This window comes from Lutzomyia longipalpis, chromosome 2 (genome assembly GCF_024334085.1).
Source record: "Lutzomyia longipalpis isolate SR_M1_2022 chromosome 2, ASM2433408v1".
Taxonomy (NCBI): Eukaryota; Metazoa; Arthropoda; class Insecta; order Diptera; family Psychodidae; genus Lutzomyia; species Lutzomyia longipalpis.
Window position 1 is genome coordinate 18,763,948 of NC_074708.1, and position 21,383 is coordinate 18,785,330.

The 21,383-nt window shown below is 38.1% G+C and overlaps 2 protein-coding genes and 1 long non-coding RNA gene across 4 annotated transcripts in view; 1 reads left to right on the top strand and 2 right to left on the bottom strand.

Moving 5' to 3' along the window:
- The window catches only part of LOC129789442 (uncharacterized), an 885,568-nt gene that overhangs the window by 6,110 nt on the left and 858,075 nt on the right, over positions 1 to 21,383 (top strand). The window contains exons 3-5 of one of the 2 annotated variants that reach the window (XR_008750445.1): positions 1,292 to 1,590; positions 3,960 to 4,081; positions 4,811 to 6,207. Coding sequence is in view for 1 of the 2 variants with exons in the window: in XM_055826260.1 (XP_055682235.1) it covers positions 1,292 to 1,590; positions 3,960 to 4,081; positions 4,811 to 5,077 (688 nt within the window). In the remaining variant the exon portion in view is untranslated. Of the gene's footprint in view, positions 1 to 1,291; positions 1,591 to 3,959; positions 4,082 to 4,810; positions 6,994 to 21,383 lie in introns of those variants that run through there. The other variant, XM_055826260.1, reaches the window with a different exon arrangement.
- Positions 2,784 to 3,418, bottom strand: LOC129789503 (uncharacterized). Its single transcript, XR_008750457.1, has 2 exons — positions 3,138 to 3,418; positions 2,784 to 3,044 (listed from the first exon to the last, which is right to left on the bottom strand). It is a non-coding gene; the product is annotated as an uncharacterized LOC129789503 (long non-coding RNA).
- Positions 14,932 to 20,318, bottom strand: LOC129789246 (uncharacterized). Its single transcript, XM_055825897.1, has 2 exons — positions 20,154 to 20,318; positions 14,932 to 20,071 (listed from the first exon to the last, which is right to left on the bottom strand). Exon 2 carries the CDS (start codon positions 20,020 to 20,022, stop codon positions 14,932 to 14,934), a length of 5,091 nt encoding a protein of 1,696 aa, XP_055681872.1. The 5' UTR covers positions 20,023 to 20,071; positions 20,154 to 20,318.

A 21,383-nucleotide genomic window follows, 5' to 3' on the forward strand; every position in this document is an offset into this window, starting at 1 on the left:
TAGCTACAAAGGAAGTGGTTAACGGTATTTCAAAATGGCGGACGGCGGCCATCTTGGATTTTGAAAATGCGAAAAAATGAAATTTTACACCCACATTTCTATAGAAAACTTCAAACCCGAAGTCTCTATCTGTTACCGTTCTCGAGCTATAAGGCAAAATGGGGACCAACGGCAGGCCGGCCGGCCGGATCAAAAATTTTCCACCACCATTTTCGTAATGTGGGATGTCTAAAACGTGCTCATACCAAGTTTGAGCCCGATCTGAAGTGGTCGGTTTTTCCGATGATTACAATACTTGGTATGCCACGATTGTGGTATACCAACTAATATAAATTAGCTCAAAGAAAAATTATAATTTTTATAAATTTTAATTTTCTTTAATCTAAATCAAAAATGAAAATTTGTTATAATCTTCAATTCTCTGTTAAACTATGTACATCTGGTCTGAAGTTATGTTTATGTGCAGCACTTGAGGCCAGTAGGTATGATATTAATGTAATACTTAGTTTTGATTTAAATTACAAACATTCTACATCCTCAAGGATATACTCAGCATAAATAAATATGCTGGGAATGCGGTCAAAATTAACAGGGCAAACGTTGTGAAGTTTTAAAAGTTTAACCGTAGAATAGGTCGTAGAATTTAATTTTCATGTCGGTTTGTGAATGTGAAAGCATTTAAAAGTATGAAAACTCGAAAAATGAATGTGTGGCTGTTGAAAAATAATATGATTATGTATATGTATAATATACCTGCAGTATCATTGTCGAGCAATTTAATTGCTTCGTAATTTAGTCTACACACATAACATGCAAGTAATGATATTATTGCGAAACATGCGAATGTGTTGTTTAGAGCGAAATTATGTTACGAATTTACGGATGAATAGATTAGGAGACACCCCAACCCCTTAGAGCTTAGAGCCCAATCTGTTCTTGCCATCTCATTTCGTCGGGGAGGGGTGTGCATAGCTTGAGAGCTTTACCTGTGTGTGGGTGTGGCACGGGGGTGGTTAACGAAATTCCTCTCATAGTTAATTATCGCACAACATTTTCATCTTTTCCCTGTGATCTCTCCCTCGCAATTATTCCGAAAATCTCGAGCAAAGTGAATCATTCCTCTTACATTTTAACGCATAAATTTAAGCATTTCCAACATCACCTCTCGACACCCACGGAGTGTGCCCGATGGTTTTCTTAGATGGTCCATTAGTGGATTTACATTGCGATGCATTTTAATTAGTCTAACGTGCTTTTATCACTCTTCCATTTCTCATACCCGCCATTAAAGATATGAGCAGGGCCTGGAGGACTACGAGGAGGCAGCAGCGCGACTAGATAATGAGGAAAAGGCGGAGAAGAGACGAGATGCTGGGGGTGGAAGTGCACCCTATACCTGGAGAGGTGGCAATAATTCATGGGAGCGTGCACTAAATCTCATCGGAGATGTCGTCTCAGTGGTTCGATCCCTCAAATCGTATCAGAGTACAGCTACTGAAGCCACATCTCAAGCATCCATGGAATTAGCGGGAAATTCCTCTGCAAATAGCGCTGGGTCTCTAATTGGATCCCCAAGAGATGACATTGACGGTAATATACGGATGCTATTTTGTACCAATAACCTCGACATTATGTGGGGATGTTTCGCGAATATTTGTGTGAGAGAAATGTGTTTAGCTTCAAGGAGAGCGTACAGGAAAGTTCCGCAGAGACAAGGAAGAATTGGGTGAGAGCTACAATGTTATGAACAAAATGTCTCTGCGATGTCAAAACCAAAGTGAAGCACATTATTTGCAAGAGAAGGGAACGCAACTAATTATTAGCTTTTGTAATTAACAAATTCTTAGAAAATAAACTTGATTGTGGGTTGTATCGTCCTTTGAGCATAAAGAATTAGTATCAATAAATTATTTTTACTGCCTATGAACATTTTTAGTTCAAATATATTCTTTTCGTTGGCACCTGTAGAATATGAATTGGATAATATAATATAAAATCATTCCAATATTTCAAATATGTCATAATATAAATGTTGCATTCGGTCATACATATTTCAATTTTCCGTAAAAATTCTCCATACATAATTGACAATTAAATTAATTCTCAAACCTTTCATTGTATTTTACTTCCCGAAAAATCAGATGCAATTTATAAATAATAATGAACGTATATAATTATTTATGGATTTAATGAAAGTTCAACTGCTCCAGGGTGATGACTTAAAAATAAATATAGGAGCTTATTCTGGCAAAAATATTTTCTTTTCTTTTCTTACAATTCGTGAGTTATAAGGTTTTTTGGCATTCTCACAAAAAAAAACTTATAAATTTGTAAGATCTAAAAAGTTTCACAGTTCAACTTTTAGAACACGTCGCGAGAAACATTTTTGCTATAATAGAAAAGAAAAGATTTTGGTATTCCGACCGAATTTTTTCTTATAACTTGTAAGAAAATCTTACAAAATCATATGATTTATAAGGTCCTGTCGAGGTGCTTTTTCAATCTTTTTGTGATTTTTGTGACCGCTAAAGCATGATTCATCGTCATAATAGGCAGCAATTAACTACTTTGACGGATATTTCACATGAATCTGAGTGTTTGGAATTGTTTTTTAACAAAATTTATTGTGAAATATGTGGAAAAAATCTGACCATTTTTTGTGAATTATGCCAACGAATGTCAATACTTTCCAGAGACTTGGCCTTGAGGAAGATGATTAGATTATGCATTCACACAGGCACTGCATTAAAAGATACTTCTGTAGTGTAGAAAAAAGGCAAAAGTTAGAGTATGGGAAGACATTTTATTAAGGAACATTCTATGTAGATTCGCGACTTCTTCTCTTAATACCATTCCGGAGAGCTGGTCCCACCAATTTCAACTCTTCCACAAATGCTTCCATCATTCTGCATAAGATCCTGCTTATTAAACAAAAATTTCATGCTGCCTGGGAGTTGTCCGGGTATTCTTTCCCGCTTCCCGGAATCCGTGGATGCCACAGATGTTCAAAAGCTCCGGATGATTCAATTTTTTTCCATGACAGTCTAGATAAAAAAAAATTAAGAAAAAACTCTTAATTCATGGAAAATTTTTTGCATGGAAAATGCAAAAATACTTTAAAAGGGTTAAATTTTTACCAAAAATCGAATAATCCATTGTGTTTTGTTGATAAATTCACTTAACTTTAACCTCATTTTCTTTATTTACATTAACTTATTTCACTTCGTCTATCTTCGGTTTCACTTCGTTTGATAAAACGTAAATTTTAACAGCGACATCTGTTTTCGTGTTCTAATTTCGGAGGTTTGTGTATGTGTTACTATAAAAGAATGAAAAAGAAATTTTTGTGGGAATGCCAAATCTTACAAAATCCCTTGTAAGACGAAATAGATAGAAAAGAAAATATTTTTGCCAGAATAAGCTCCATAATTTTATATATTTAAATAAATTATGAGAAGCACAAAATATTGTATTTTTATACAGATAAACTTGGAAATAATTAAATGCTTCCAAATTGACCTCGTCCAAAATGCATTGTAGAAGATATAATAAATATAATTGTAAGAGCTAAAAGCTATTGCAAAGTGCAAAAGGTCGTTTTTGGGGTTAATGAATAATTCAGTGAGAGTACGAAAATAGAAAAAGTCGATTTTTCGTTATTAAATTAACCTAAATAACTTTTGATGTTGAATTTATACTACAAAATGAAGTTTCCCTATGCTAGTGGATATTTTTAAAAGAATCATTTAAAGTGTTATTAGAGACACTTCTAAATTTCTAATTATTCCCCATTTATCACCGTGTGGTATAACGGAAGTGTTTGTGTGGAAAATTTCATACTCACGATTTTCCCATGAACATCACGGAATGGGAAAATGGTTTAAATGGGGATATAACTGAATAATCTACCCTTAATGAACGTGAATGTGCTCAATTTAGGAAAATTCTCTCTCATACAGATACGCCAGCGACCACAGAAGTTGCGAGAGTGGAGGGCAGGTACATCAAGGGAGATCCTCTAAAGGGGTACTATGACTTTGTCATCACAGAAGGATCCTACAAATTTTGGGCTGCCTTTCAGGTATGCATAATTAAATGGACAATGTGCGATGAGAGTATACAAAGCATAAAATTTATTAACATATCACTGCTAATTGCATTATGGAGGACATGTCATTATTATATCATTGCAAAATTGCAGGACATGGATGCAAAAGGGAGAGCATAAAGGGAGGGATTAGGTTACATGATAATAATAATGTTGAGTTGCTAAAATTTATTTAGTAAACTCACATAAAACTCACGTAAAACAGATTTAGCATAAACAGAAAAATAATCTGTATCCCTTTTTTTTTCAAAATGTATTTTTTTCAAATTTGAATTTTGAAAATGAGAAAGCACAACTCAAATATTAAATCAGATTTGAATTTAAAATATAGCAAAACACACAATGCATTTCTGCATAAACTAAAGAGTAAATATTGTTGATGAAAACATTTTGGTGCGTAATTTAACAACACAATTTGTTATTCATTCGTCCCTTAGCAATGACTTGTTATGTGCCTGTAGGGTCGTTGGCGAGAGCTGGGATTTAGCAATAAATTTCAATTTCACAGCGAGTCATCGTGTTTGCGCTAATTCCTCTCGTTGACGCCTCCCTGAACATCCATGTGCAATGGCTGATGCAATATGATGAGGAGAGCTATCGCATATATACTAATAATAATAATCAAAATGATGTGTGCCACACGCTCTAGCTTTTCCAACGTGATTTTCACCCTAAATCCTTTTTCTATCTCATCCCATACAGCTGGCAACTGCAGCCTTAATTATTTATTCAACATTCGCAGCGATTTACTATTCAAAGGTTAATCCGATTGTTTCCGATTATGATTATGTTGATTATCTGGGAGGTGGGCGCTCAATGGCCGGAGCACGGAGCTTCGATGGTGACACCGAGACGGATGACACGGAGGCATCGTCCAGTTGGTTGCCATCCCTCAACAGCAGCTGGGTCACGACGGCCGTCCATGGGTTTGAGTTTGTCATGGATGCCATTGAAAAGATACCCCAATAGCGTCAACGCACCAGCGGAAATGCACTTTTGCATGCACTCGAGGGGAAATATAATATGTACACTACATACACATACACACAATGTAGATCTATTGCAAAATGAGAGCTTTCCGTGTACAAAAAGCTCAAAACGAAAATGTAGGTAGTGAAGAATTCGGGACGTGCACACTGTGTGGAAGTTGCAAGTTTTTTATGCTCCCACACTCCCCCTGCTCAAGACATACCTACACAAAACAACGAAATACTTGAAAGTTCGTCTCGAGAGCTTTTACTATTATCTCTCTAATTGACTGAAGTTGAAATTGTTTAAAGTTTATTTTCGGAATGTTTGAGGCACAAATCACGCCAACAACATTTTTCCCGCATTGGTGCACTGCAAAATGTCACATGGAGCTTCTTCACGTGAAAATTAGGTTGTGCTTACCTTCAGACAATGCTTTCATGAATTCTAAACAATAATGTTAGCAAAATATACACTAAATAATATCCCGAAAATTCATGCGACATGAATTAAAATGATATTTTAAGAGCATTAACATGGGGATGTATTTTCTAAAATGTACTCAAAGTTTTTTAATTAACCTGCTCACACTAAATGCCTCGTGGCCATGGAAAATTTTGAAGCAAAGTCTTTACAATGCACTTGAGAATTCCTTGCTTACACTCAAAAAAATCTACCTTGCAATTTTCATTGATAGTTTTGAGAAAATAATTTCCTAATAATTTCTCGCCTATTTTATTGACTTTAAAAATGGTTTTAATTATACCTATAGCTAGATTTTCAGTGAAATGCAACTTATTTCATGATTTTTCTAATATATATATTTTTTTTTACTATTTATACTGTACGTATGTGGGTCAATAGCAACAAAGCTTTCATAAACAAATGTAGAAAAAACTTATAAAAAAATTCATAATGGAAAGCTGCATTTTACATCTGAATCCATCTACTGAATACACAAACTATTTTATATAGGGATAACTTTGACAAAAAATATGTATATCTGGGTTTTTTTTGGTACCCTTACATGATCCACTCCATCCAAAGTTTCCTCTATAAAATTTTAATCAAAATCAATGGAAAAATTATTTTCTCGGAAAAATATAAAAATTCCAGGAAGATTTCTCTGAGTGTCTGCGCAGGAAAGCTCACTGCAGTTTATGCCATAAAATTACAATACGATGAATATAAGTAGAAAACAGCAAAATAAATTAATAATTTAGCATTTTTACCATTTGGAGTGGCATTAAAAGTGCATGCAGGAGGAATTGGTCTGATGAGCACATCCGAAATTGTAATTTGAACTCTAGAGAAATTATCAAAATACTCTCGGAGGTGCTTCCTGGAGCACGAACAATTCCCCGTGCCAGCATCCGTGGCCACGAAATACAATTGATCCGCCCTGGGGGCACTATTATTCATCTGCCATACAACGCGAAAGTTTCACCCGCAAGGTAAAAGCTCACTTTCGGGAATTGGCTTTCGCATCCGAATTTCCGCCGCAAGAGAAGCGAGTTCATGTGAAAATGCAACAATATATATGAACATTTCATTGATTTGATTGCTGGGTTCTTATACAGGTCTTAAAACGGTTGTAGCTATTGTTAGTGCTTCTCCCTATTTCGATTTTTATTATATATAGTATGCCATACTTTCTTTATTATAATATAAGTATATTGTTAGAGTTTAGAATATTGTATTAGTGAAGTCATCACTGAAATGTGTTATATATTCGTTGTGCAAATTCAATGGGTAGGAAAGAGGGGAATGGCAGTTCTGGTGAAGATAACAATAATAATCATAAGAATAGCATAATTTACGCATATGCCAGCAATTACGATAAATGAGTCTTCTATTGTTGTAACGTGGAAAAAGAAGTGCGGAGAATTCCATCAAGAAATAAAGCAAATAATGGAAGATTGCCTATTTTGTTCTCTTTTTTTTTCAGCAACTATTCGAAAAATAAATTCTTCCTCATGGAGAAAACCTTTTGTCAGACGTGAGGTAAATCTTTCATGTGCACCGAGTTGGCAGGTACAAAGATAAAGATTTTATTTTTCGCTTTCAGGGAAAATCACAAAATGGTCAAAAAAGTATTTTACTATTTTTATTAAAATAACAATTTATCAATAAATATTATTTTGATTAATGGAGAAGGATGGTATTATACATAGCTGCATTTATGTAATGTTGTATTAAAAGTAAATTATAATATGGAGGAAACCGTGGAAACATATTTGATAAAACAAAACAATGCAAAAATTATATAAAAATTAACTTAAAAAAAACTTTTTAAGGAAAAGTTGAGTTATCTTCATCTTAATCTAGTTGTGTAACATTTCAATTCCGTTTTGGGTAGCGGAGAAATGGAGGAATTTTAATTTCATCTCTTTAATCATAATAACAAACGCAACATCAAGATAAACCCGTAACACACTTAAGTGGCAATCACGAAATTGCCTCGAATTGAATCTCACATGAAAGATAATTCCCATATATTACAGATTTTTATCAAGCCCTGCCCTTCTACCCTTGAGTAATTTTCTCGAATATTGCCTCGGTCATCGGGCCAGGAATTGTTTCGATCGCTCGATGGGATTTCAGTGCTGGTGGAAAATGTAATGAATTGCTGCATGATTTTTGTTCTGCTGACCCTCCCCACATTTTCACATTAATCTTGGCGAGATCGCCTTTTTTTTGCTCGCTCCACCATACGATGTAATCCATTCTGGTATTTACAGACTTTTCATTCATTTGCTATTCAACCTCGACCTCGGTAAACATTACTAGTTGTACAAACACTCGAAGAGGCTGTGAAGGGGTGGAAAATCCACCCACCCCCATGTTTTGGAAATAAAACAATGCAAGAAGAGTACCAAAAAGGGATTTTAAGCGGTATATAAAATGTCTTGCTTGACTAAAAATATATTAGCTTTTTTTTTGTTTTTTTTTGTATTTAAATAATTTCACAGTGCGGCAGACGCAGTTAAACTGACAGAGAAATAAATATTAACTAAAAAAAAATTTAAAAAAATTTTAGAATCATGGCGGTATTCTAAGATAAATATAAAGATCAAAATAAAGAAAAAAACCAAGATTTGGTATTCTACTTTAAAATTCCAAGAAATTTTCAGGATAATCTTGGAAATTCAAAATATTTCAAGATTTGGTATTCTAAGATAGAGATTTACGGTCGAACCATAACCTAAAAATCTTGTTTCTCCATACAACTTCCAAGACTTTTAGTATTCTGAGATACGCATCAAAATCAAAATAAAGATTTACAAAATGACTTGTCAAAAGAGACTTGGATAAAAATATTCCAAGATTTTGTATTCTACGATAGAGATTTACGGTCTTATTATAACGTAAATTGTCTTGGATTTATGTGAAATTCCAAGACGGTTTTGGGGTCCTTTGAAAAATTGGTTTTCAAATGAGGTAAAGGCAAAGTAAATTCAGTATGGGAGATATGAAAACTCTTGTACAAATATGGGATGCAGATGCAAAATGACGGGTTTTTGCCGGAATTGTGTTCACTCCATCTTGCTAATGATAGAGTGACCTCCGGGTTGTACCAGGATTGTCAAATCTTGGACAAATACGTGATGTTGGTGCAAAATTTTTTGTTTTTCACTGGAATTGTGGTCACTTCTCCTTTGTAATGGTGGAGTGACCTCCGGATTGGGGATCTCATCCCCGGATTGTCACATCCTGGACAATCCTGGGATGCTGGTGCAAAAATGTTTGTTTTTTGCCGGAATTATGGTCACTTCTCCTTTGTAATGATAAAGTGACCTCCAGATTGGGGATCTCATCCCAGGATTGTCACATCCTGGACAATCCTGGGATGCTGGTGCAAAATTGTGGGTTTTTCGACGGAATTGTGGTCACTTCTCCTTGGTAATGATAAAGTGACCTCCGGACTAAGGATCTCATCCCAGGATTATCAAGTCCTGGACAATTAGGGGATGCTGGTGCATAATTCTGGGTTTTTCGACGGATTTATGGTCACTTCCTATTAGTAATGTTGGAGTGACCACTACTCTGGCGAAAAAACCACAATTTTGCACCAGCATTCCCTAATTGTCCAGGGCTTGATAGTTCTGAGATGAAATCCTTAGTCCGGAGGTCACTTTATCATTACCAATGAGAAGTGACCACAATTCCGGCGAAAAACAAATATTTTTGCACCAGCATCTCAGGATTGTCCAGGATGTGACAATCCGGGGATGAGATGCCCAATCCGGAGATCACTTTATCATTACCAATGAGAAGTGACCACTAATCCTGGAAAAAAATTAAAAAATTGCCCCAGAATCCCAGGATTGTCCAGGATATGACAATCCTGGGATGAGATCCTTAATCTGGAGGTCACTCCATCAATAGCAAGAAGAAGTGACCACGATTCCTAAGAAAAATTCAAAATTTTGCAGTAGCATTCCCCCCCCCCCCCCAGTTACCACCAAATTATCATAATTTGGAGGCAGAAAGCACCTCTCCGACAATATTCATTCCATTCCCGGAGCAATAATGCCTGGGAATAATAGCCGAGATTATACAATCAGGGCTCCTGGATGTAATGGCAATAGGGAAGAAATTCCCATGAAGTGTTTAAATTTCGTTCAATTGTCATCCAAGAGCGAACGAGAAAGCGCAATAGAAAAATTTAATGCGTTAGAAAGAGATATCGCTAAAGTTTTGTTGGCGCGAAGCTGAAAACAAGAAACTGACAAGTAGGATAACGCAAATTTTGATTTTACTTTCCTGGATAATTCGTCGTAAAGTAGAATACCGACAGTCTTGGTCTTTATTTTGATTTTTATCTTGATCTTGAAAGGTGTCTCTATCCTAGAATACCACCCCATATAACTAAAAACTTATATTTCTTTAATTGGAATTATTCGCCCCTCATGGAATGTGTATACCAAGCAGTTTTAACTAACCCCAAAATGCCGGGGATTTACTTTGCGTTGACTCGCTAAATTCGTAATTCACAATAAGAGAACAATGTGTGTGTGTTATTTTGCTGAATGGAATGGGAAAATTGTATACGTTTTCTAGAGGGTTGGGGTGTGGGTGGATGAATTGGGGTATATGGTGGGAAAAGCTCACCTTACAAAAGAAGAAACTTTTCCCACGTACGGGAGACAAAAGCTCTACGAAACTTAAATGGAAAATACGCGCCAGCTGAACCCCAACATTTTGCAGTAGCGTGGAAAATGGGGAAAATATTCCATATAAGCGATGCGAAAACGAATGTGGGGTATATACAAAAAAGGCAGCTTTCAATAGATCTCGTTGCTTGGTGGAGCTTCCTCTTGTTGCCATTTTTGAATGTCATCCAAGACGGGAACTTCCAGAATGCTTTCAACATTGTTTCGCTTAACGCCCAAAGAATGCATGGCGGGGAAATGAGAAAATATCCAAATTGCAATCATCCGTTTCACTTTAGAGAGCTAAAGAAATATTTCTTCGCTTCAACAAATTGTAATAACAAATGCTTCAACGTGTCGCCCCTATTCATCTGGAAGTCTTCCAATATGAATATCGTTTGAATTCGAATCAATGAAATGCTACTGCACATACTTAAGAATTTCATTTTCACAATAATACTCAATAAGGTATTTTCTATTGAATTCCTTGTGATTCTATTTTAAATGTTCATTATTTCAATTTTTTTTATTTTCTCTGTTCTTTGAAATGTAAGTTGACAAAATGCAATTATACGACGTAGAACATTTTAACTAAACTTCATTGCACTTTCTGTGATTGCAGGGAAAAGTTTCTGAGAGAGCAAACTATAAGTTGGTAATTATCAATGTTTTTATCTCACTTGATAAATTCCCCGATGCTGGGGGTTCCATTTGGAGGTTTTAGTTGAGAATTCAACTGAAACGTATGTAATTATTTTTTTATGAGTATACAACTTTATCCTGTCAGAAAAATAACTTAATGAGATATCAAAACAATATAGATTTTACGCATTTAGAAACGACAAAATTTTTGCAAAGACCTTGACATACAAATTGATATTCACTAATACAGGCTACAAATGGGTAAGACAAAATAAAACCCACGCAAAACGCAAAACAAAGAATCTATTTAGTGAGGAATAACAGTCCAAAAATTTGTCCCAAATTTCAAAATCTTTTTCAGTTTGACCAAAATTTAAACATCCATTTTACAATTTCAATTTACTCATATGACCTAATTTTCTACTAAAACAATAAATTGTTCTTCACCAAAAGGTAGAATGAAGAATTTTTAAAGATTAATATGTCAAAAATAGATTTATAAGAATTCCAAAATACAAATTGTGGGATATGTGAAATTTGGGGAATCCTAAAGCAATTTTGAAATCCTGTTTGATGCAATTACCTTTATGTTTCCGAAGAGAAATAATAAGAAGAGATTAGCATGTATTCTTAATGACCTTGGACTTCCTGACGCACTCACGCACCTTTATGTTTCCACAGAGATAGAAAGAGAACAGATTAACAAATATTTCCCAATGACCTTGGACTTTGCTTCCGGACGCACCTTTGGTATTCACACATGAAAAGATAAGAAAGGATTAGAACTACGTATCCTCCGGATCGAAAGAAATTTTAATGATTAAATATAGAATTTATTAGAGAAAAATAACACGGCGTCATCGCCATACAAAGTTTTTGAAAAGAGTGAGAATAAGAAGAAGAATTCAGTTGACATTTCAAATTTCCCCTACACTGTAAAATATTATAAGAAAATTTCCCACATCCTCCCCTCCTGAAGGGAACCTTCATTGTATTGGGAGACGGGCGATCTTGTTTGCAGGACGTTTATAAATTCCATTTGCTGTCTTGATGATTACGACTCGTACGGTCCCTTTGTCTCCTGCTTGCACTTCCAATACGCGTCCCAGCTCCCATTTAGCTGGTGCTGTCTGTTGCTGGTATAGAACCAGATCATTCACTTCAAGACAAAATTGATGAAGTTGAGGCTATATTGAAAGTGCTTGGTGAAGAGATCTCCTTTATTGCGGTGACTGAAACATGGGTGAAAGAGCAGGAAGAAAAGTTTGTACACCTGAGTGGCTATAATTTCATAAATGTGGGAAGATGTGATAGAACTGGTGGTGGCTGTGCACTATTCGTGAAAAACAATCTCGCATACAAATTGATATCAACTTATTGTGATAATAGGCACAGCATCCTCACTCTAGAAATTTGTGTGAAAAAAACTCTGTTCAATGTGATGGTTATATATAGACCGCCAGGGTATGCAAACAAGAACGTAGAATTATTTTATGAAATATTAAGCCAGGAAATCCCTAAATGCAACAAAAAAAATACCCTGCTTATTGGTGATTTTAACATAGACTTAAATTCTCGGGCGAAAGAAGTTGCACAATGCTCGATGAATCTTCAAAACATTTTAATGTGTGAAAAATTTGCCATTTGCAACCCCGGTAGTACTACCAGAGAATCTAGTGGATCTCTTTTGGATCATATTTATACAAACAATCTCGCCCTATCCCTCGTGCTCTCATACATTGACATTGATATTTCTGACCACTGTGTGATGGTAGGGGAAATTAAATTTCCTCACAAAATAAAAAGTGAAATAGATAAAGAAAATAAAAAAATTACTATAAAGAAAATAAATATGAAAAAAGTTCATGAGCGTTTGAAAGGACATAATTTCAGTGTCTCACAACATACACTGCAATCTGGAACAAATAAATTTATAAGTGATCTTCAAGAAATAGTGAAAAACAATACAAGTGAAATATATGTAAGAGTGGACCATTGTGGAAGACCATGGATTAACAAAAAATTTGCTGAGTTGGTGGTAAGGAAGAACATTTGGTTTAAAAAATATCAGAAGGATAAGTGCAATGAACAATTGAGAAAAGAATATAAATATTGGTGCTCGTTAGTGGAAAAATGCAAAAGTGAAAAAAAGGAAGAGTATTTTTCAAATAAATTTAAAGAAAATAAAAATGATCCAAAGAAAAATTGGGAAACAATTAATATGCTAGTGTACAATAGAAAATACCAAAAAAGAAACCAAACATATTAAATAGCTTAAATAAATACGAACTGCAAGAAAACTTAAATAAAATTAATGATCACTTCGCATCAGTTGGCATAAATTTAATAAACAAACATCCAAATACTATCCCTGACTGTGCAAAACTCTCAAATAAATTATTTTCCTTTGATATGATATGTTGTGTTAAAATACAAAAATTTATAAAAAAATTAAAAAACACTAAAGCCTTGGGAATCGATGGTCTCCCCACATCACTTTATAAGCAGTGTAGTGAAATCCTGGCTCCTCCAATTGCAGTCATTGTGAACAAAAGCTTATCTACGGGAGTGGTTCCTGACCTTCTGAAATGTAGTAAAATAACCCCGGTGTATAAAGGTGGTGAAAGAAGTGACCTAGGAAACTACCGCCCTATAAGTGTGCTCTCAGTCCTCAGTAAAATTCTTGAGGGAGTGGTGTCTGAGCAATTATCTGATTATGTCCGAAGAAACGATGTGCTCACACCCTGTCAGTATGGCTTTCGCCAAAGATCGTCAACCGAATCCGCGCTGTTTGACTTGGTGGCAGCTGTACAGGATGCGCGTGATTCTGGCCAGACGGTGGTGGCGGTTTTTATCGATCTGTGCAAGGCGTTCGATGCGGTGGAGCATGTTGGGCTGTTGCGTAAGGTGGCGAGATATGGGATTACTGGCACTTCGGGGGATTGGCTAACTGATTATTTGAGAGGCAGAAAGCAGGTCGTGTCCCAGGGAGAGTTGATGTCTGAGGAGCAGATCTGCCAGGCCGGTGTACCACAAGGCAGTCGGCTGGGCCCGATCTTGTTCACACTTTTCATAAATGACGTGGACAGGGCGGGCCTAAAGGGTCGCATATTCATGTATGCGGATGATATATGCATCCTCCATACTGGGAACAACGCAGAGACCCTCGAGAGCGCTGTGAATGAAGACCTGTCTGCCTTTGGATCCTGGGCGTGTGCTAACAAAATCACCGCAAACCCCAAAAAAACCAAGTACATGATCTTCAACAGGGGAACAACTGGCCTGAACATCACCCTTGGCGGTTCGATTTTGGAGGAGGTTACCACCTTTAGATACCTAGGCGTAATCCTGGACAGTGGCCTTCAATTTAGGGAGCACATTGATGGGCTAATATTGAGAATTTCGGCTCTCACTGGGGTCCTGAGAAGAAGCATTGATGGAAGTGTCTCCAGGAAACTTCGGATGGACATCTATCATGCTATGGCGGGAAGTGTGCTTTCTTATGGGGCTATTGTGTGGGGGAGTGCGCCGCAAAACTTATTAGATAGGCTTCAAATAGCTCAAAATAAATTAATCAAGGCATTGTTTGGTCTAAGCAGATTCACAAGATCGCAATCGCTTTATGTAGATCTTAAGATACAACCAGTGAGAAACATAATTAAGACAAATAGAATTATTCACATACACAAAATCATAACTAACACAATTCACACTCAAACACCACTTCATTTTAAACAGAAAAACATAAACACAAGAAAAATTTGTATAAAAAATTGTGCCCCAAAAACCACCAAGTTCGGCTTGCACGCCATAAAATTTCAATCAATAAATGATTATAATAAGTTATTAGGAAGTGATATAAATTGTTTAGAAAAAAGTAGCAAAGAAATTAGAAAACAACTAGCTGATACTTTAGAATTAGACTTATGAATGTGCTCATATATTGTCTCGCACTCCCCTACCCGCGAATGCTCTGTCTCAACTCCTTATTATAACATGTATATGTATATAGTCCCATATTGTGATGTATCACCGGGATATTAAACCCAATAAAATTCAAAATTCAAATTCAAGGTTTGGTGAGATCTTCTGCCATTTGGGGCGTGCCTGCAATGTGGTGAGGTACTCTGCCTTCCACCGATGCCAAATGGACTGTATACATTTTTGGAGAAATTCGAACCGACTCAGTCGATTCATGGGCACGTCACTGTAGTCTGGACTGGGCAGAAGATTTACCGATCGCAATGGTCCCAGGAAATGTCCAGGGGTGAGAGCTTCAAAATCACCTGGATCCGAGGACAAGGCGCACAACGGCCTAGAGTTTAGGCAAGCCTCAACCTGAACCAGTATGGTGTAAAATTCTTCGTACGTAAGGCAAGTTTCTCCCAAAACTCGCTTCAGATGTGTTTTCACTGACCCAACTCCTCGTTCCCACAATCCTCCAAACGTGGGTGCATGAGGTGGGATGAAGTGGAATTGTACGTTGAAACGAGACATCTCTCGCGTGACCTTCTCTTGATGCTTCTTTACTGCTTGCCGTTTTGTTTCGCCAGTAAGATGGGAAGCAGCTCCAACGAATGTTGTTCCATTGTCACAGTAGATGTTTGCGGGAAATCCGCGCCTGCTTGTGAAGCGACCAAGAGCCGCTAGGAACGACTCTGTAGACAAATCGCTCACGAGTTCGAGGTGGATGGCCTTCGTGACCATACACACAAATAGGCAAATGTATCCCTTGGTGCGACGAGCCTTTCTCAATTTGGAGGATTTGATCATGAAGGGTCCTGCCATGTCAACCCCTGTGTTATAAAATGCTGTCTTCTCTTGTACTCGATATGCAGGTAGGTCCGCCATTTGTGGATATTGAATTCGCGGATTTGCTTTGAAGCACTTTACGCATCTGTTGATCACCTTTTTGATGCTGCTATGAGCAGATGTGAGCCAGTACTTGGACTGAATCGCACTCTTTGTCAACGTCATTCCTGCATGTAGATTCAACTCGTGGTAGTAGACAATCAGTTTGCGCGTGAATGGATGATTTCCAGGCAAAATGATAGGATGCTTCTGTTGTGTGGGTACATTGGCATGACGAATGCGCCCTGTAGCTCGCATCAGTTGATTCTCATCCAGCATTGGAAGCATCGAGCTCAGTCGACTTGAAGACTTCACTTGTTGATTCCGTTTTAAGGCTTTGTACTCATCGGGAAAAGACTCTTGTTGTATTTTCTGAATCAACCATCGCTCCGTTTCGTGACATTCTTTGACTGTGGGTGCACCTTGACCCCTGGCATCCTTATCCCCTTTGCAGATTCTGATAAAACGATTGACGAGTGCAGCAACTCGAATCATTTTGTGATAGTCACCGATTGCCTCAAATACATCAATGCAGCTTTGAGTAGTCAACAATTTCTTTGCATCACGCTTCTCCTCCAAATCTCCAGTTACTCCTCTAGGAAGTGTATTTGGCCACGCTGAGTCATCACTCCTCAACCAACTGGGCCCATGCCGCCACAAGTCACTGTCGACCAATGTGGATGGGAGAACTCCTCGTGAGATCAAGTCGGCTGGGTTGTCCTGACTGTTGAGATGGCGCCATGAACTTGCAGGAATCACGTCCAGGATTTCAGAAGTCCGATTTGCAACATAAAGTTTCCAGCGATGTGGATCACCCTGCAACCAATACCACACAATGGCAGAATCAGTCCAGGCATAGATGTTCAACTGCAGATGTGACCAAGACTCCTTCAATTTTTCCACTAGTCTTGACAGCAGGCGGGCTGCATTCAACTCCAGTCTTGGTATTGTCGTCGTTTTGATAGGTGCCACTTGGCTCTTGCTCGTCACCAATTGAGTCAAGTACTTTCCATCAGGTGTGACAGCTCTCGCGTAGATCACTGCGCCTATTGCTTTTGTAGAAGCGTCCGAAAATGCATGAATTTCGACGCTCCCCCCCGTGCACGAAAGATATCGGGGAACACTAAAATCTTTAAGCAAATGAAACTCCTTTCGAATTTGCTCGTATTCTCGTTTCACCTCATCTGGAATCTCATCATTCCAATCGCCTTTTGCCAGCCACAGCTTTTGAAACAGTATCTTGAACATCACTGTAACCGGGCCAATGATACCCAGTGGGTCGTAAGTTTTTGAACACTCTGACAGTAGCTCCCGCTTTGTGGTGACCGAAGCTGGCGTTTCAATGTCCAAAGTCAGCTTATCAGCACCGGGAAACCATTGCAGTCCAAGAACAGACACTGATTTTGCTTCTGTAAACACTTCGTCTGGAGAAAGTGCACACACTGCTGGATCCAATTTCCTCATGAATGCCTCAGAATTCGAAACCCATTTGCGCAAATGAAATCCTGCGTTGCTGAGAACTTCTTGTGTATCTTCCTGTAGTTTGATAGCATCGCCTTCTGTAGAGCATCCATAAGCGAGATCATCCATGTAAAAGCCTTTGACGATGGCTGTTGCTACTTGAGGATGCGATTCCCTTGCCTGATAGGAAATCTCACGGAGAACCCGAGTGGCGTGAAATGGCGCGCTTGCCGTGCCGTAGGTGACAGTCGTCAGCCTGTAGATTTTCATTGGTTCTTCCGGAGAATTTCGCCAAATTATCCTTTGGAAATCCTGGTCCTGTTTGTCAACCAAGATTTGTCGATACATTTTTTCAATGTCCGACGTGAAAGCCACTTCATACGTCCTGAACCTTGCGAGTATACTCCAGATGTCGTCCTGTCCAGTTGAGCCCACCGCCAATTTATCATTCAATGAAACTCTGTCGGGATATGTGAGCGATGAAGCGTCGAAAACAACGCGCAGTTTTGTAGTGGTGCTGCTAGGACGAAGCACTGCTTGGTGTGGAATCACATACTGCTGTCCAGGTTCCTTGTAGATCTCATGTTGCGGCACAGGCACCATATGCCCCATGGCTAGGTATTCCAACATGAAATTGATGTATTGTTCCTGGAACTCCCTGTCTTTCTCAAATTCCTTCTCGACTCTAAGAAATCGTGCCCTTGCGCGCTCATAGGAAGAGCCCGGAACCTCTCGTTCGCCCTTGAAAGGCAGTTGTACACTGAAGCGTCCGTCAGCTGTGCGGCTGTGTGTATCCACGAAATGTTGCTCACAAAATTTCTCTTCTTGTGACAGGACGGCTTGGGTAGGAACTTCTTCCGTTTTCCAAAATTTATGTACAATTTCATCCGTAGAGGATTGCATGTGGCGTGTGGTCACGACATAACTGTCTTGCTGACTGATACGACCCCCTAGAACCCAGCCAAATATCGTGTTCATTGCTGCTGGCGCTCCGTTGATGCTTTTAATCATGTCAGGCTTTTGGACACTCATCACTGCATCCACTCCCAGAATAATGTCAATGTGACCTGGACTGTCATACTCATCATCAGCTAGAAGCAATCCCTCTAGATGGGGCCAATTGCTTGTATCAATCGAGTGTGGTGGTAGGATGGATGTCAGCTTTGGCAAAATGTGCGCTTCTACTTGAATTGATTGCTCGTTGTGGCGCGAGGCTAGTGTCATTCGAAGTAGTCCTTTTGTCCATCCGACGTTCGTCTCACCTGCGCCCTTCACTACAATTCGATCTTCCGTTCGAGGTAGACCGAGAATTTGGGCACATTTCTCTGAAACGAATGTGCAATCACTGCCGCTGTCCAGGAGGACACGGCACAATTTCTTCTGATTCATCTTGTCGAGCACAAAGACTTTCGCTGTGAGAAGTAGTGTGGTTCCTCTTCCTTGTGTATGGTTGAAATTCAACGCGTTTTGAGGATTGTTGCCACTTGCTGCTCCAGAGTTCCGTGTGTTGCCTTCCGTCGGCTGAGGTGCTTGTTCGTGCTGTGACGTCCCATGGGGAGAAGCATCTGCATTTGAACCCTGAACTGAATCGCGATGAAGCAACGTGTGATGCTTGCTTGCGCATGTGCGACATCTGCCCTTACTGGAGCAAGTTTTCTGACTGTGATTGGGCTTCAAGCAATTGAAACACAACATTTTGTTTGAAGCCAGCTTTTGGCGGTCATAAATCGAGGCCTGTTTGAATTTGCCGCAATCCGCGAGCGTGTGGTTGCCTTCGCACATTACACACTGCTTGGTGTCCATGTGATGAACCTTTGCCTCGTTCTTCTGACGCGGTTTGTCCGGAAGGGATGTCGTCTTACCCTCTTGTACTTGCAGTAGTGTATCGCATCGTTTCTCCAAGAAGGAGAACCATTCATTCAATGTGGGGATTGTCCGTGAATCCCGCTCTTTTGACCACAAAGTCACTGTGTCTTCGTGCATCTTTTTCAGCATCAGATTTACCAGCCACAAATCACGTGTCTTGCACTCATCGCCCAGCCTATCGAGCCCCGCAATGGATTCTTTGAAGAGAGCACAAACCTTTGCGACCTCCTTGGCGTCTTCCTTAACAATCTTTGGCTGTGAGAGGAACGTGTTCATGTAGCTGTTTGCAATCAAATTCTTCTTGTTGTACTTGTCCTCCAACTCCTGCCAGGCTGTCTGGTAGTTCGCTTCTGTCATCTCAATGTTGTTCAAAAGGTACGCTGCGTCCCCCTTGAGACAATTCCGCAAGTATTGGAACTTTTGGATTGGAGGAATTGTACTGATCTCGTGAATTGTGCTACGAAATGTGTCGGAGAATGTGCGCCAATCTTTGTAATCCCCCGAGAATGTCGGCAAAGCCAACTCCGGGAGCTTGGTGCGTGCTACGTACTTAACATCCTTCGTGTCATCATCTTTGCATCGTCCGATCAGTAGGTCAATGAGCTGTTGTGTCTTTGTGTCTGTGTTGTTTGGATCTGTGGTCAAGGTTGTGTCAAGTTGTGGTGTCTGTGGTGGTGGCACGTATTCAATTGTCGCCAACCTGGTGGTGAGAGTGTTTTGAAAGTCATAAAGCTCCTCTAGCAATTGGTCTGTCCTCTGTTGAATCTCTGCCGATTCCTCTTGAGGAAGATTGTCCATCAGTATTTCCAATGCATTGTCTATGGCCTTCAGCTCACCAATCAGGTCTTTCACTTGTAGAATCTTTGCTTTCACGTTTGGTGCATCCAGGACATCCACACTATCTTTTTTGAGTATTAGGAGATGACTTTTCACCCGCTGTCTGTCTTTCTTTAGCGTTCGCAGAGTCATCGCTGATCGTTTTTCCCACGAAGGACCAGATTATGTTTGATGCAATTACCTTTATGTTTCCGAAGAGAAATAATAAGAAGAGATTAGCATGTATTCTTAATGACCTTGGACTTCCTGACGCACTCACGCACCTTTATGTTTCCACAGAGATAGAAAGAGAACAGATTAACAAATATTTCCCAATGACCTTGGACTTTGCTTCCGGACGCACCTTTGGTATTCACACATGAAAAGATAAGAAAGGATTAGAACTACGTATCCTCCGGATCGAAAGAAATTTTAATGATTAAATATAGAATTTATTAGAGAAAAATAACACGGCGTCATCGCCATACAAAGTTTTTGAAAAGAGTGAGAATAAGAAGAAGAATTCAGTTGACATTTCAAATTTCCCCTACACTGTAAAATATTATAAGAAAATTTCCCACAAATCCCAACTATTATTTTACGTATTTATAAGGGAAGATTTTCCAGATTCAAACCATATTTTATTTTATTCTTAATTTTAATTGGTTCTCCCAACACAGGAGAGATTGATTTTTATTTTATTACACATAAAAGTTCTCCTAGTATGTATAATATTAAAAATATAAAAGTATAATATTAATTAAAATATTTTTCAGTTATCAACGTAAATTCAAAAGCAAAGGGTCGCACTTGGTTCAATCTCGTTCTATTAATAAAATCTCTCAATAAATGTGCAATCAAATTAATATGGAGCATTAAATTTAATCAATAACCCAAAAGTCATTTTAATTTTGTCAATTATCTCATTAAGTTTTCCATTAGGGTGGATAATGTCATTTTAATTAGCCTTTTTCAACACCACAATTTTTAATAACTTATTTTCTCTCAACCCTACAATGTTTTTCCAACTTCAGCCCTTCAGTTCGTTAAAATCTATTTAAAAGTGTGTATGATATTTTTTTGCGTATTTTATGAATTTTTATCACTATTTCTTTATGATCTCAAATATACATACATATGGGTATGTAAAAATAAACTAACGTCTATGGTTATAAAAATACTGAATCATAAAAAATCATAAATATATCTGGAAAAAATTTATGATTCAAGAGTCAATAAAATGAAAAAAAAAATAATGAATTGATGCTCCATCAAATACGAAAAATATATGAAGTTATGGAAATAAAATTTTATAATTTATAAGTCGTGAATTGTAGAAAAAAACCTAATAGGGATTTGTACCGTTCTGTTAATTTTTTTTATGATATTAATGAAATGTTAAAAGATGCTATTAAATGTCTGGATATATGACTCATCTGTCTTTTATGTTGGGTTTAACACACAAGGAAATATTTATTTTACAGAAATGTAAATTCAATAGACTGTCTTAACTC